The sequence below is a fragment of the Epinephelus fuscoguttatus genome, linkage group LG23, assembly GCF_011397635.1.
Source record: "Epinephelus fuscoguttatus linkage group LG23, E.fuscoguttatus.final_Chr_v1".
NCBI lineage: Eukaryota > Metazoa > Chordata > Actinopteri > Perciformes > Serranidae > Epinephelus > Epinephelus fuscoguttatus.
In genome coordinates, this window is record NC_064774.1 from 32,149,875 (window position 1) to 32,166,429 (window position 16,555).

The 16,555-nt window shown below is 40.1% G+C and overlaps 1 protein-coding gene across 2 annotated transcripts in view; it reads right to left on the reverse strand.

The window, feature by feature from the left end:
- Positions 1 to 16,555, reverse strand: part of nat16 (N-acetyltransferase 16) — a 50,969-nt gene that overhangs the window by 19,724 nt on the left and 14,690 nt on the right. The window contains exon 2 of one of the 2 annotated variants that reach the window (XM_049568890.1): positions 4,120 to 4,306. The exons of the other annotated variant lie outside the window; for it this stretch is intronic. Coding sequence (XP_049424847.1) covers positions 4,120 to 4,175 — 56 coding nt within the window. The 5' untranslated portion in view covers positions 4,176 to 4,306. The remainder of the gene's footprint in view (positions 1 to 4,119; positions 4,307 to 16,555) is intronic. 2 annotated transcript variants of the gene reach the window in all.

A 16,555-nucleotide genomic window follows, 5' to 3' on the forward strand; every position in this document is an offset into this window, starting at 1 on the left:
CAAAATAAAGCCATAGAGACTCCTAAGAAAACAAGAAGGAAGAATTCCACTTGTATTCCAGACCTAGAGACTGTTCAACCCCAGGAAAGTGAAGGGTAGGGGCAACGTGACTATCAAGGCCATTGTCCTAAGAAACACTGATGTATACATCTATATGGTTCCTTCTAAGGATGAACGTTTATCAACACATTCTAACTTCCAACTTGTCAAATACTAACGCTTGGGCAGTGGCCGTACATGTCGAACTACGACACTCTAGGTGCCGCTCCATCATCAGTTTTGGATGCTCAGGGACAGTGGTCAATGTAAGCTCTTTACATGTAGATTCTTTTCAAATTAATCTTCAGTTTAACTTGATATGTAGTTTTCACTTGTTAAACGCATTCAGTCTTTTTCAAAATAAAGTTTCAATGTAAGTTTTCTTCACTCTTATGTATAGTTTGATAAATTTAGGCAGCAAAAGTACATTGTTAGGTTAAGCCACATGATATACTGGCATACTATGCTATGCTGTTAACAAAATAACTTCAAAAATGTTGCCTAGCAAAAAGCAAGATTTGTCTCATACTGTCAATACAGGGCTGCCTCGATGCATCCATACCTGATGCCAAGAACCCCTGCCCAAGCATGACCAGTTGGGAGTGAGATCAAATTGGTGCAGCAGGTAGGGTCTATGTAAGATGCAAGGGAAAAATGGGTTTCAAATGTTCCATTGACACAGAGTTGATGATAGAGAGGAAGGCTAGACTCAAGGATAGTACAAAGTGACTAAAATGGAAGATCAAGAATAGGCGCCTTACACTAGGTCACCAAAAACAGAATCCAGCAGCCCAATAGGACCCAGTAGGACTGCCTACATCGCTAAGCATACAGTGGCACAACCAAGTTGAAGAAATCATCATGTAGAGAAAGTATAATGTTATATGTATGTATACATACGTTGTATGTTCGTCAAACCCAATGCATGGTATGAGTCGACTCAAATCACTTTTGGTTCCAGGTCCTTTGCTCTATTTTGTTTCTTACTGCAGGTAGTGCCACCTTAGTGTAGGTGGGATTCTCAGCTGATTGCCACAGCCACGTTGTGAAACTGCTGTCACATCATCTTTGACGTGTCACTTCCTGGATCCTTTTATCAGCAACCAAACAGACGTTTCCACTTCAATTGTACAGTGTAGTGTAAAGTGCAGTCGCTATTGACAGTAAAAAAAAAAATGGCAGGTTTGAGCAGAATATTCCATGTCACACAGGTGATGATTCTAGTGACAATTCTCTCTGACCAATCAGTGGTCCCAGTGTTTTAGCTCAGTCTTCTAGCATTGGCTGAGCTCACTTGGAACCTTGATTGAAATGGCACCGAAAATAGTACTACTACCAACTTCAACTTTTGCTTAAGGAAAACCAAAAAAACGAGCAAGTTGAGTAAGGCCGTGCTGCACCATGCCCTGGCATTGTGGCATTGTGGCAAATGTCCAAAAAAGTGACAAAATAATGAAAGGTTTTTAAAGTGAGATGTATTTAAAGAGCTAGCATCCTAACATCTTAAAACACACCTATAACATCCTTGTTGTTAATATATAAGACACTATAAGACCAGTCATGATAGTAAGATCGAAACAATAATGATAACAATACTAGCCAGTCTCTCCAGGATGTTACAGTGTTACAACAATTAAGGGAAATTCAGCCAGTCCCTGTGACTTCTGTGTGACCTTGCAATTTTGTCAAATCTTTGCAACTTTACCGCAAATTTTACTTTCTAAAACTGATTAAATCCCATTCAATTGTAGAGCTGCATGCAGAGTATTGACTTGCACAGACCCTCTCTCTCTGTGCCTGGGACAAAGTCACACACACAAGGCCAACTATAAGCATCACACAGCTAACGTTACCCAACGGTTATTTAGAGGTTTACAGACAAAGTAGAGCCATTTCGGTGTCGGTGGGACATTAACGGCTCGATCTCTGAGAATAGGGATGAGATCACGTTGTGCTGTGTTAGCTTGTGCTAACCAGATACGGTCCTTCAGCACTGTGTCAAATGGGGTCATCCCTATGTTTCCAGGGTTCTCTGTTTCCCGGGTTCTGTGTTCCCCACTTAACCCTGCAAAAAAGCTTCTATGTTCCCTGCTTACACAAAAAGGGTTCTATGTTTCCCACTTGGCTGAGCAGGCAACATAGAACCCGGGAAACATAGAACCTTTTTTGTGTAAGCGGGGAACGTAGAACCTTCTTTGCAGGGTTAAGTGGGGAACATAGAACCCGGGAAACATAGAACCCTGGAAACATAGATACGCTCCCCATCAAAGAGCCTCAGCAGCTGATCGGTGGGCCCCAACGCCCAACCCCTCTACCATCACAAATAGATTGTAATTCTGTGGGAAATATTGAATGCTTATTATTTTATGCTCTGAATCCCTAGCAGCTACATAACTATATTTGCAATTTTCACTGCTCCCACAAATTTGTTGCAAAATAAAATGGCCATAAACACAGCAACATGAATTGCAATATATTAGAAAAGCTACTGTGAAATCAGGCTTTTCAGGCTGCAACAATCCAGGAGGGACTGACTAGCCATGGTTGCTAAATGCTACAGAAATGCCTTTAAAGTGCTGCTGCAATGCTGATAACAGTCCAAAACAGATTATACAGTTTCACGGCATCAGCAGTAAGCAAGTCTAGCAGACATGTTTCAGTCACATTTTTTTCTGTCAATATACACTGAGACGGAAGCATGTGTTCCATCAGACTTGTGCTTGAAGAACAACTCTGTCAGACAAATTAAACTCTTGACAGGGATACTGGAAAGCACAGATGTGTTCAGTGCTTCATATGTACTTGGTATATCTCAATAAACATGGTGCATATAGATCAGAGGCACCTCTACAAGGGCACTATGGAAGTTGCTCTATCTGTGTCCAAAACCCTACCTACCATAGCGATTCATCTCTATACAACAAATGGATGATCATTTCTTTAAAACTTTGTAAAAGGAAAAAAAAAGGCACACTTGAATAACACAACCTCTTGAACAGCATTCTGTGTCCTTATTTCACTGTTCTGGCTGTGCTTGGTTTTTACAGGCCCTTTTTCATTACCTGCAAGCTTGTATTGTGTGCATTTAAGCACTGTTTTTTGATGCCATGAAAAGAGAGGACTAGAAGGCCAGTTGGCCCCTTAGGCAAGTTGTTGGTTTGTAGAGGCTAAAACAGAAATGCTAGACATGTTCCAATAATCTATCAATGGGCCATGTGAGCTGTAAGGGCATTTGTAGTGAAAACACTGTCTGGTCACAGCAGACACACACGTACACACTGTGGACACTGGTATTTTTCCATCATGCTTTGATGCTTTGAGATGAGGTGTCAGGCTTGGCTGGGTAGCCTGCTTCTGCCAATGAGAGCGATGCTGTTTTGTTTTTGTGTTTCTCTCTCCCTCTCTCTCTCACACACTCAGTGATTCACTCCTCTCCTATTCACTCTCTCATGCTCCTACTTCCTCCCTCTCTTCGACTGGCAGCGTACTCCAAACAAAATGGAATTTGGCACATTTGCAAAAGACTGTTGAACTGCCATCAAATACGCCACGGTGGGCAATTGCCAATATGCTCACTGCAGATTGGGGTCCGGTCACTTCTTGTTGCCTGTGCCAGATGGGGGAGATTTGGAGTTGGGGTGTGAAAAGACACAATAGAAATGAGAAATTCGTAATCCAAACGATGCCCACAAATGAATGCATTCCTTCATATGACTTTGTTGGTGAATTGACCATCATACTCAAACACTTTGCCCAAAATTGTACCAACAATGACCACAAAGGAGTCTTCAGTCTATGACTGATGACTCCCAGAAACCTCAAATCTCAAGAGCTGGTGCAGTAGAAATTATGTACTGTAACTCCAAAGAGATTATGAAGCGCAAAATTCAGCGTGTAAAGAGCTCGATTGTTATTTGAGCTCCTACAGACTGGCAATCAAAGTCAAATATGGCACACATTCATATTGATTTATTTGGATTACGCTGCCAGCTCTCCTCTTTGTCTTCTCCCCACTTCCACACAGAAGTGAAAAGAAGGTCTCTTGAGCACCCGAATAATACAAAACTCAAAGGAACACACCATGTCTTCAGAAGATTATCCTGTTGGTGTGATGAGAACATGGACACCAAAATCATTCATGTCTCCTGGGTTCGATCCTTGGCTCCAGTGCTTCATACCAGTAGGCTCCATGCTGACGCAAACACATAAGCAAACCACTCTGTTGCGCGATAGCAGGCTCCATGTCATTTTTCCAACGCAGCCCCGCCTATACATGAAACAAACCATTGACACACAGGCACCAGAAAATGATTAGTAGGTAAATCTGTCAATCATCAGTCTGTGCTTGTTGTCATGAAAATAAGACAATTGTGCGATATACCTCGACATTGTCACCTATACTGGTTGGTTCTGTGTAGTTATGTTTTAGGAAAATGCAAATTTACCTGTTTCTATAAATCATGTAGGGTGTGTACATTTGCTATAGTAACATAAAATCATAGCCACTATTGAAATGTCTTGACCTTGATGTTGACCTGTTATAATGCATTCAGCTCTGATTAGAAACTGAGGTAACAGCATGGTGTCAGTAAAGGGCACATAGCATAACCCCAGTATCAAACCAAAAAAATATTGCTGAAGTCGACTAGCAACCCTATTAGCATTAAGTGTAAACAACATGATATTTTTTGGGTTTTGGAGTATACTTAATATATATATTTTCCAAAAACTACAATCAGCATGACCCTTATTTGTCCTTCTTTAATATGAATATTAAAATAGAGATGCTATTTTTTTTTTTTTTTAAAAAATGACACACTGACTACAACAAGAGATAAATGACTTCTTACATCAGTGTCCAGTAAGGTTAACCCATAAGATGTGATGGACTTATCCCAATATTTGGATATAATACTTTACTTTCATTTTTAAATATATCCAGTGGAAAGAAATGGGTACTGATGAGCTTTCAAAATAATAATTAAAAAATGTCCTGAGAGCCATTGGTCACAATATTTTCCATCATTTATTTTTTTATTTAACAATGATGGAAAAATCTGAATGCCATCCATCATTTTGACACATTACAATACTGAGGGCAATCTACCTTTAAGTAATTCATGCCCCTGTCCAGGTGGTTGTGTGTGCATATAAATTAATAATTGTCTAGTCTTGTCTTTGGTCTCAAGTATAACCTCATTGTCTAGTTGGGTTGAGCCATTGCACTGATGGGCTGTTGCAAAATATCAGCTTATTGTCCAAAGCTTCTTTCAAAAAGAAAATTTGACACCAAACTGTTAAACCATACAGTATATGGTCCCAAAAAACCTGCAAAAAAAAAGTCTGGACGACAGCTGTGTTTTGCTAACAGTTAGGCATTGCTAGGCTGTTGCAAAACAAGCTGACTATCCTAAGTATCTTTAAAAAACATAAGACACCGAGCCAGTAAACAATGCAGTCTATGGTCCTGATGAACTGACACGGAAATAGCTTGACGAATATTAAATCTGTTCATGACCGCTGACTAACGTCATCCGTGTTTTGTTAACAACTAGGCATTGCTAGGCAGTTGCAAGATATCACAGGAGCTGACTGTCCTAACTTTCTTTAAAAAAGCTTTTAAACTATACAGTCTATGGTCCCGACAAACTCACTCCGAAAAGTCTCAACTCTGTTGTTTAATCTGTTATTAACTATTAGGTAACACTACCTGTGTGCTTCTAAGAGTTAGCCCTGTCACACTCTCACAAACTGTCCCTGTCTAGCCCCTTTACCTGTAAGGTGCAATGGTGCACCACCAAGTAGCTTACTGTCCGTCTCCACCCAAGCAGTACTCAAACATCAACAAGGTTTGAAAGAGAGACCGAATAAGTAAGAGGTTTCTTCAAAACAAGTCACCACTGTAACATTTTCACTGGCCTCCATGCTGCTTTCTGCTGTTTACTAACCTGTTTTCCAGCCTGTCCATGGTGTCGAATGTGACAAACCAATAAAAAGTAAATAAATAAACAGAAAGGCATAATTGTCTGCTGCAGAGCCATCACAGTTTAGGTCTATTGGCAATGGGAAAGGAGTCTAGAACCTATTTCTAGCCGTTTTTTTCCATGTTTGAAAAAAGAGGGCTCATATGCTAATTTTGTTGGAAAAGGGGTATAACTGAACTACAGGATCACACATCCTGTTATGCAAGCATGTGACTGTAAATCTAAAAAATGTAACTCAAGATCTGCCTTCCAAAATGACCTTGTGAAGTGAGAAATCTTCTCACTGCAGAGCACAAGGCAGCCATCCATCGTGGGAATGGCTCTATAGCTGGACATTATAAAGACAGAGGTGATGGTTAATGGCACCTTCTGGATTTAATAGGATTGAAACAGTCCCCCTGATCTCGAGGTTACCCCTAGTGTAAATGGATCCCTCTTTCTCATTTAAATCTAAGACAGTAAGAAACTCCACAGTCTAAATTAAGTGCTTAATTCAATGTTAATTGTTTCGTGAAAACTTTGGGGCCCTTTGTGGCTCACAAAGGTGCTCACATTGAATGTTGGATTCACAAATTGTGGATTCTTTTTATTTTTCATCTACAAATAAGGGATTATACCTGTATCACAAAATGTGGACTCGTCTTCAATTAATAGTAAGTCTAAAATTGAGTATTATTATTTACATATACACTACAAACCCATGTGCACACATATTATTTACATCATTATTTATAAGCATTTTTAAGAAACCTAGTATGTATGCAACAATATGAAGTAAATACAAACCCCATTTAAATCCCAAAAAAATGAACCTACTTTATCATCTAAAAATCAATATCTTCCATGTTGAGAGAAACATGCCAACCAATACTGGCTCTCATTCTGCAGCAGGCTGTTCAGTAGGTCATAGTGTAGAGAGTCCCTGGTGCTGACATTGTGTCTAATACCTTACATTGCTCTAACCATTAGTAACTGTGTTTACATGTACAGGAAACCAGAGGTTGAATTTGTAATCCAGGTAAAAGGAAATTTGGGGGCATGACTTCTTACCCTCGAGGAACTAAAGAATAAAAGTTCTTTATCATATGCCGTCTGACTTAGAAAATGCTCAAAGTTACTAAATGGAAAACTTGACTTTTTGCACTTTTGCACCATCTGATAGTACTATCATGCTGCTAACCTCTATCCCCTGCATCAACCCTGGCAAGCCCCCCACCACTTCCCATCCTACCCCCCCAGACCCCCAGCACACACACACACATTCACAAAAACATAATAAATCTACATGTAGTAATTTTTAAAGCGCTGGTAAGTAGTAGTCTGTCTAGATCAGACTACAAAATTGACGCTATCCGACATAAGAAGGTTGCAGTGAAATATAACCAAGTCCACATTTAGGACGCCTCACAAGAAGCTGGTAGGAGGACGTCCATGTCCAAATATTTTATCTTCTCTTGTCTAGTTTGACAATGTTTACGATGTGTTCCATGTCGCCATAGTAGCTGACATTCCAGGTCCCACACGTCTGTCTGCGGCTTCCTGCAGGATCACCTCAAGACTGCAAGCTAATATTCTCAGTAGGCCCACAGTCACAACGTAGAGGAAATATGTTGCATAGGCTGGTCCCAGCATTAGATGGCTGCAGTATGGAGGCAGACGTTCGGTGTACTTTCCAAGAATGTTCATAATCTTCAGGATGTTCTCAAGATTGTGCATCATTTCATTCAATAAAGAGTTGGTCTTGAGGTGAAAATTTCAGCAAACTTCATCCCTTCAAGAGCAAATCCACTAATTCTGGCTATTCCATTGAAATGAACGGGTATCACCACAGAATTTCACAATTTTTTTCAAGCTGGTGTGAGCAGGAAGAGGGATCCCCAAGGTAGTGTCTCCTTGGTAAATGAGGATATCCCCAATCAAAATGGCCTCTTTAACCATTCCCAAGACCCCAGCTGGGAGTCCAATTATAATCAGTGTGCCACTGACTTAAATGAAAACAAATTACAATGTACCGGATGGTATTTTGTAGCCAAACATACTTAAATGTATTATTTTTTCAGATCACACAAAGTACTGTGGAGAAGGGCATGGAAACACATCCTATGTTCTCCATAAAGACATGCAACAAGATAACTGCAGTGCATAATGCATGCACATCCTCAGATGATGATAACGATTATAACGACAGTTCAGATAAAATAACTGTATGAACCAAATAGCATAATAAAGACTCAAACCATGAAGTGTTTAAATTGTTTTATTTATAAGAGTGTAGTATTGCTTCGTTCTGTACAAGATTTTAATGCTTATTCACAGTCCTTCTTTTCGCAATGCCATGTCATCCATATCACCTGGGCCCATTCTGCAAGGGGTGGAACAAAAGGCCAAGAGTGTTTTTCCTTGAAATAAAGATAGGAAAGATATCAATTTCGAAATTTGTGTGTAAGCAACCAAATAAAAAATAATTCATTCATACTGCCTTACCTTGGCAAGAACTCAAGAGCCCGTCAACCAGCCCCTGAGGAAGCATTGCCCCACTATTTGAAGCAATACTTTCTCCAAGCACTCCCTGAACCACTTCAGCAAATGTGCTTAATGGTCACCTCCACCTGTACAATGCAGCATTGGTCATGAATAATGTGTTATCTGAGGCAGTATGCATAATTCAGAATGGGGTAGTATAGGCTTACCAGTTGCTGCAGTAGCTTTCTTGTAAGCTGCAAACCCCTGATGAGTTTTTGACAGGATGTTAAACCACTTTCAGCATTCCTCAAGCCACAACAGTAAAGTTAGCAACAATATTACTTTCAAATCCTTTCCTTCCCTCTTTTCTGCAATTAAAAACAAAACAAAAAACAAACAAATTATTTAAATCTCATTCTACACATACAATAGTAGCCATCTAAAATAGCCACTGGCCCCTGGATCACCCTTTAATGACTTTGTAAATGTGTTGCCGCTTAATAATGCCCCTATGCACCATGTATGGAAATCAGTTGCAATGCTCTATCTGTCCACCAGAAAGAGCAGTGATTATGGAAGCTGAAAGTTTGGACATTTTTTGTCGACCCAGCAGCTGTTCTTGTATTTGATGTGTAAGGCCCCGTCCACAGGTATTTTTTTAAAACATTTCTATTTCTTCCACTTTTATATGAATTTTGGCCATTTGTCCACACACAAACTGCATTAGGTTACTAAAAACATTTGTAAAACCCATCCAGTGTGAAGATTTTCAGGAATTCTGTTTTCACTGTTGTCACGATGACAGACCTGGGTTTTATCACTAACCCAGTTGGTGTAGCACGTTCTTAACAGTGTTTCTACTGTGTTTTAGAATTTTCATTTGGACAGGGAATTTTTTAAAACAGCTCTTGCGTGGACGGGATATTATAAAAAAAAACACGTTTTCACCTAAGCACTTGTCAATTTTCTATTTCAGTGTCTCTTGACTGTTTTCATGTCAAGGACCCCAAAATTGAGACACATTCTGTCACAGACCCCCATTTGATAAGACTTTGCTACAGACACTACAATCTGAAAATATTTTGATTGTTAGATATGACAAGGAAGTGAAACCCATTATTAGAAAAGTAATTTTTATGACCCTTACTCACACTGGGCTCAGTTCTATAGTGAGTTAAATAGCGAAAATAAACTATACTCCACTTTTCTGGGGACCCCCTGGAACTCCTTCAAGGACCCCTCGTTGAGAAACACTGTTCTGTTCTGGGCCATGAAGGTGCCAAGAGATGCGCTCTTCAAGAAGGCATGAAACCATACAGATATAATACAGGCTAAACAAAAGGGCATTAGCCTTGACCTTTTCTAGCTGAAAATAAGTCATGTCATCTAAAAAATATGTCCGCAACCAACCTATCTGTCCTTTCCTACATCTCTAACATTCCCGCAGAAATAAGGAGGAAGCAACCCTGGTTGAAGGTGTTGATCTAAAACAGATTTAGATAGATATACATTAGCTAGCTAGTTAGCTAGCATTTTGCTGTTATGACCCAGGTCATTATTTTTTGGTTTTGTTGTCCTTGTGTTAATCTGTAGTGATATGTCAGATGTTCTCTCTCCTCCTGTCAGAGTGTGTGCATGTGTTGGAGCGTGATTGGTTGCTGCAAGTCAGGTGGTGAGTGCTGACTGGGCTGGCACAAGAAGATTGCTGACACCGGATTGGCCCACTGCGAGTCAGAGAGTTTTTAAACCTTCAGCTGACAGAAGCTCTTCCCTCTTTGGTGGCGGTAATGCACCTAATACGCTGGTTGCCAACCGCCATTAAAAGACAAGAAGAAGAAGAAGCTCTTCCCTCCTTTAACCTTTCCACCACCAACAAAGCCAGTACTTAGACTGTGTTTGTGCTTTTGTTTGTAGGTACCTGCTGGCAAAAATTTTTGATTCTGGCAAATTAGTGTGTGTATTTTGATGGCTTGGTTCAGTAGTAAAGATATTAGCTAACTTAAGTTGAGACTTATACAGTGTAGGAAGAATGTGACAGTCCCCCAGCCACATCTTTTAACCATCTTCAGAATTTGATTTTCTCTTCAGCATAGACGAACCTAGCACATTTAGCATATGTATAACAGGAATAGGGAAGGTTGACTGAGGTTCTGCAACTCTGATTGGAGCACAGAGCGAAAAGGGGCAGGACTTAAGAAGGGTTATTTCTGAGTGTCTTGGACTGTAACAGCTTTAAAGAATGAACAAAGTTGTTAATGCGGTATGCCAGTGGTGTAGTGGAGGGTATGCATAGAAAAAGGGGTGGGTATACAGGCAATACCCACCCCTTTTTCTGGTTGTTTATAGAATACCCATCTATCAGCCAAAAAGCCATTGGAATAGGAGAGTATGCCTACTTCCTTCTTGGTAACCTACCCATCTAACTAGGGTGCATTCAGTAATAGTTTCTCTGAGTGCCAAAGCACACTCTGGCACAAACTGGACCATTAGTAAATTCAGAGCACTGTTGGAAGCTACCGTTCGGTTACCATACTCTAGAGTGGCAGAGTGTACTCTGGGCACTCTGTCGGGGGAGATGGGGCAGCAGGGCGCCAAGTGGAGTTAATGTGAATTTAACCATTCGTTAACTCATGTAAAACAGAAACAGCATGGTCACCAATGATGGCAGTATCGGCAACTGGGCCAGCTGATTCTGGGGTGTCATGGGCTGTGTCCGGTTGCCTGACACAGCCCAGGCAATTTAATTCTGAGTTTAGAATGATGCTGGGCCAGGTCATTTTGATTACCTGGGTTTGTTTCTTTAAATGACAGCTGTTCTCATTCAGTGTAAAACATCAGATTGGATTTACAAACACACCCCTTGTAGTACAACCACCTCATCAACAACCACTACACCACTGGGGTAGACATCTATTAAATCCTCTTAAGCTGTTCCCCTCTTAATACTGATGTGATTATTTAAAGTCTTTTGTTTGCAGTGGTATCAGCAGTCAAAAATGAACACTTGAAAGCTCCAAATCCATCTAAAATTAAATTGTGTGGTTTATTTTTGCTACAGCTTATAGATCTGCTCTGTAAATCACGTGTCTTGTACTCTTTTATGTTTTTACTTTTTAACTACTTATTGTCCAGTTCACACAAAAATGTTATCTATCAGGACCTGAACATTAGAGTAAGTGTAATTCTCTGAACTTTCAGATCACTGAGAGAAATCAGGTTTGGGCATATTTTTCACAGGAGGCGTTAACATGTTTTTCAGTGGTGTGATTTCTATTCAGCTCTGGTTTGTATGCAGTCAGTCACTACTCTCATGTTTAACTTAGCTCCTACCATGTCTTTATGGAATAGTTTAAAGTTGAATTTACACTGTGACAAGTTAGAAACCCAGAAAGTTAGACAGTTAGAAATGCATATTTGCCATACACTTATATTAAATAAGTACTGAAACATTATATCATGTATCAAGATATTATTTTTGGGGCACCACTAGCTGACCTGGTGGAGCAGGTGCCCCATGTACAAAGGCTGTGTCTTGTCTTATCTAATAAAGGCAAAAGCCATATATATATATATGTAAACATTATTTTTGTCCCATGCATGTGGGTGGGTAGTTGGCCCAGCTCTGCCAAAGGAATGTGTCATGGACCAAGAAACAGAAAGTAGAAATACAAAATCAATATTTTTGGTATATGCACTGGGTGATCAGCTATCACTGCATGTTTGGGGCCATTGCTAGATTTTGCACCCAGTGTTTAATACAATAAAAGTAGAAACAAACATGCTATCTATTTCAGTGTCTGTGGCTCTCCCCGAGCCCATTTGTTTTTAATGAACATGGAAATCTTCACAAACAGTGGAAGTATCATATATTGTCATAAATGGAGCTACAGACCAATATATCTGCCTAGCTCTATTTAAAGGAATGGCTCTGTCCACTGATATAAAGTCTGCATACCAGCATGTCTAAAAATCATTTATTAACACATTTTAACTTGTTGTTTAATATGTACAAGAACCAAAGAGTAAGAGTAAAAACAGCAATCAGTGGAATGACTGAAGGTTATGTGTTGGACTTCATGGCTGGTAGAAGTGACCTCCAGTGGTGCAGCAAGTCATTGTTTTGCAAGTCACAAGTCTTTGCACTCAAATCCTAAATCAAGTTCATAGTCCAGCCTGTGAAGTCCTAAGTCAAGTTCCAAGTCTCAAGTCAAGTTCCAAGTCCGGACTGACAAGTCCCTAGTCAAGTTCCAAGTCCAGACTGACAATTTACCAGTCAAGTTCCAAGTCCCAAGTCAATTACCAAATCAAGACTGACAAGTCTCAAGTCAAGTACCAAGTCCAGACTGACAAGCCCCAAATCATGTTCCTAGTCCAGACTGACAAGTCCCTTGTCAAGTCTCAAGTCCTAAACTTTGAGTTACAAGTCCTAAACAAGTTATAATGCACTCTTGTCCAAATGAAATGCCATTTTAGCAACAAAGTAATAATCTATTAAATTTACAAATGTCATGAATGCTTTTTAACATTTTTTTGTTTATTTGTTGTGGTTTTTTGTTAAAACAAGTTTGCTAAAACAAGTGAGAGTGCACTTTCACAAATTAAAAAAAAACAAAACAAAAAAAACAGTCTCCTGGCTCCAGTTTCACATTTACCAAACAAGTAGCACAGTGGTATCCATCTCGTCATATAACTAGAAATTCACATACAAGTTGAAGGGATTCAAGTGATATTTAAACTTAAAAAAAATCAATATCTGCATGTGCCTCAAACATCCACAGTTACTAACAGGTAGACTATGGTCACAAATTTATTGTTTCGGTTTTTAAAAAGGATCCATAATTTCTTAGAATTTCTTAGATTATACGCTTGTGCAACACAAAAATACGTTACATTTGCAGGTTTCATAAGTATCATATTAACATTGCTAAAGTGATGAGCTGACTTCATTGGTTTTAGGCTCCAAACGTGGGTGTTATGTAGAAAATCGTTGCCGGGGATTGTACCAGGAAAAGGAGCTGCTTTTACTGAGATACCGCTACATTTCCTGCTGGGATTTTGACCCCCAGGCAGGGTATTTTAAGTCAAAACTTGACCAAGTGGTTTTTGTGCCTAAACCTAACCACATCACTGTTGAAGCATAACATTTCTACATAATAATGTGCAAACATAACATATGCATGGTTTACAACATTTTTTCTGTTTTCACTGTGAAAAGTTGTGGATGGTACCAATGGAAGTGTTCCTTACCGCCCCCATTTTTGATCACCCCTCTGTTGGGATCCCTAGCACACTGTTCTGGTACTAAAAGGTGGAGCCAGAAACACTGCAATTCCTTGAGATCAATAGTGGACGGTCACTCTTGCTCAGGGCTGCATTGTGGCTGGTTTTGAAGCTTATATGACCACTGTTCATACCGTGGCAAGTAAATGGTAAATGGACCTGCATTTGTATAGCGCCTTTCTAGTCATCCGTCGTGGAAAAAGGATGTTTTGGAATTTAGAATGTTTACTTGTAATGTTACTCAATGCATGAGTTGACGACGTGAATTCATCAACACACCTTAAATTTAAATTTGAAATCTTTGACTGTTCCATTAGTTTTTATTGTCTCTCTTGTATGACATACACTTTTAGTAATGAGTGGATCTTCAAGCGTTTAAAAATATATTTTGATTTCGACCGCATAATGTGAACTGCATATATTCTAATCCACACTTGTAGAAAAAAACCCATTGCAGAGCGTCCTTCCTGTGAGCTACAGTAACACGAAACCCCTGCTCTTACCTGAGAAGGACTAAATGCACAAACTAGCTATTTCTAAATATCCCATCAAGAGAGACTGTCAGTGCAGCCTGTTCCATTTGTTCCTAAAATGTCAGGACGCAATTTCATTCCGCTGACGATAAACTAGGTCCAGTGGAAACGCTAAATGGACCTAGGGTCTAGATACCATGTCTGAAGGGTTACTTTTGGTTCCAAAGGTACCATACCAAATTTGTTTGGTGGAAATGGGGTTTAAAGTCCTGTAGAAAAATTGAAAGGATGGAAACTGTCTTAAAATGTATCATTCATTATTCATTTCTTTCTTGTGACATCTTCAAAGTGAATGTTTCGACTATCCCTTCAGCTTTCCTTTTCTTCTGGACTTTTGGGGCTCTGTTATTCACATAATGACTGAGCCTTTTGACAGGATAGGCAAATTCAAAACCAGTCACTTCACACAGAGGCTCTTGCTTTGCGACCCTCCGGGCCTTGGGCCCCTAGGCCTGGCAGGCCCATTCGGTAATACACCCATGATCACAACATGCATTGCAAATCTTTAGTTGCTGTCAAATCAGGCATTTTAGGCTGCAACAATTCCAAACATGAATTAATTTATGTTAAATTTTATTTTTATTTATTTTAGTTTTTTAAATAGGCAATATTGTTTCAGTTTATTTTTTCTTAAAGGATATCTTTTATATTTAGTTTCAATCTATGATGACATTTTTTAGTGCTTGTTTTAGTTTCAGTTTTGGTTTCAATTCTTTCATCCATGACGTTTCAAAAATCAGGATTCTGACGCAGGACAGGCTCGTGCAACACAGCAAATGCTGGTAGCCCAAACTGCTCCTGCTGTAAAATGAATAAGGGTCATGGGGAGGAGAGGATGGGTGGGGGGATGGGTGGGGATTACGTGTGTGTCATTACACCAGCAGACAGCTGTGGGTGTAATAAATATGATGAAACAGTGGAAGGGAGAGATGTGACGACAGCAAAAATGAGGGCTTTTGTGTCTGTTCTGTCCAATCTCAGAGAGGGAGAGCGAGCAGGGCAATGCATCACTCTGCGCACACACACACACACACACACACACACACACACTGAGCCCTATTTGACTTTGCAGTAGTTCATCACAAGCCAGGCCTATCTGCAAACAATAAAACTGCTCAGGCAGACAACATTCTTCTCCACCTCCTCCTGGTCTCCTTCTAGACTCCTCCACCTCCTCCACTTCTCTGCCTCCTTCTGTTTTAATCCTGACCCTCCTCCTCATCTCGTAACTTCTTCCAATCCTCATTTTACCTCCATCTCCCCCGAGCCTCCTCTTCAGCTACCCTTAACCACCCCCCACTGTCCTTCTATCCAGCCTCCCTACCATCCCCCTTCTCCTGTTCCTCTCCTCCTCTCTTAAATCTATCCCTCCCTTCTCTAGTCCTCTTCCCCTGGCCTTCCCTCTGCACTGCGCCACCTATAGAGTCATTAATCTCCAAGGTCCCTGTACTGCGACACAATGTGTGTGTGTGTGTGTGTGTGTGTGTAACACAGTGTCACACTTAACACGCTCTGAAAAGACACATGTACAGTCAAAGGCAGATTTATACTTTGCACGGAAGTGTCCACAACCATCTGCGCGATGTGATTTCTCTTAGTTGCTGAAATGCTACACAATAAAATAAAGATTTGTATTATTTTTCCAAGTTGCTCTGCGGGGGCCCAAATGTGCAACATGAGACCATTTCCTCTCATGTTCATTTTGACACATTTCACTGATTAAAATCCGGACTTGGGACCCATGCATGAGCATATGAGAGCCCTGGAGGACTCGCAGATGCATCCACAGTTTGCCCAGAACATAAACCTCTCATGTGTGTAACTTGTCTATCAGTCACATACTAACACTCCTTCCTTGGCAACTGATTCTGCCCCCAGTGTGTTCATAGTATGTTGTTTGTTGTTAAGTATGTTTTCTTTACTGTTCTGTTAACTTAAGGCAGATTTATACTTGTGCGTCAGCTCTATGCAGAGCCTACACTGTAACACACGTGCCCTATGCCATTGTGAGCATTTATACTTGTGCAGTGGTGTGTCTGTGTAACTCTGCAGTTACACCTCCAAAAAACTAGTCCGTGGTGAGGTTTCTGTGAAGTGTTGTAAAGTTTAGTTGATTCAAGACACACCCAAAGCACACATTAAACATGGCTTAATAGAGACAAGTTCCAACACAAGTACACAAATCAGCTTCACTATAACTCCCAGGATTCAGAGAAAAAAAAAACTTTTGCTGGGCACATTTTCCACAAAAATACA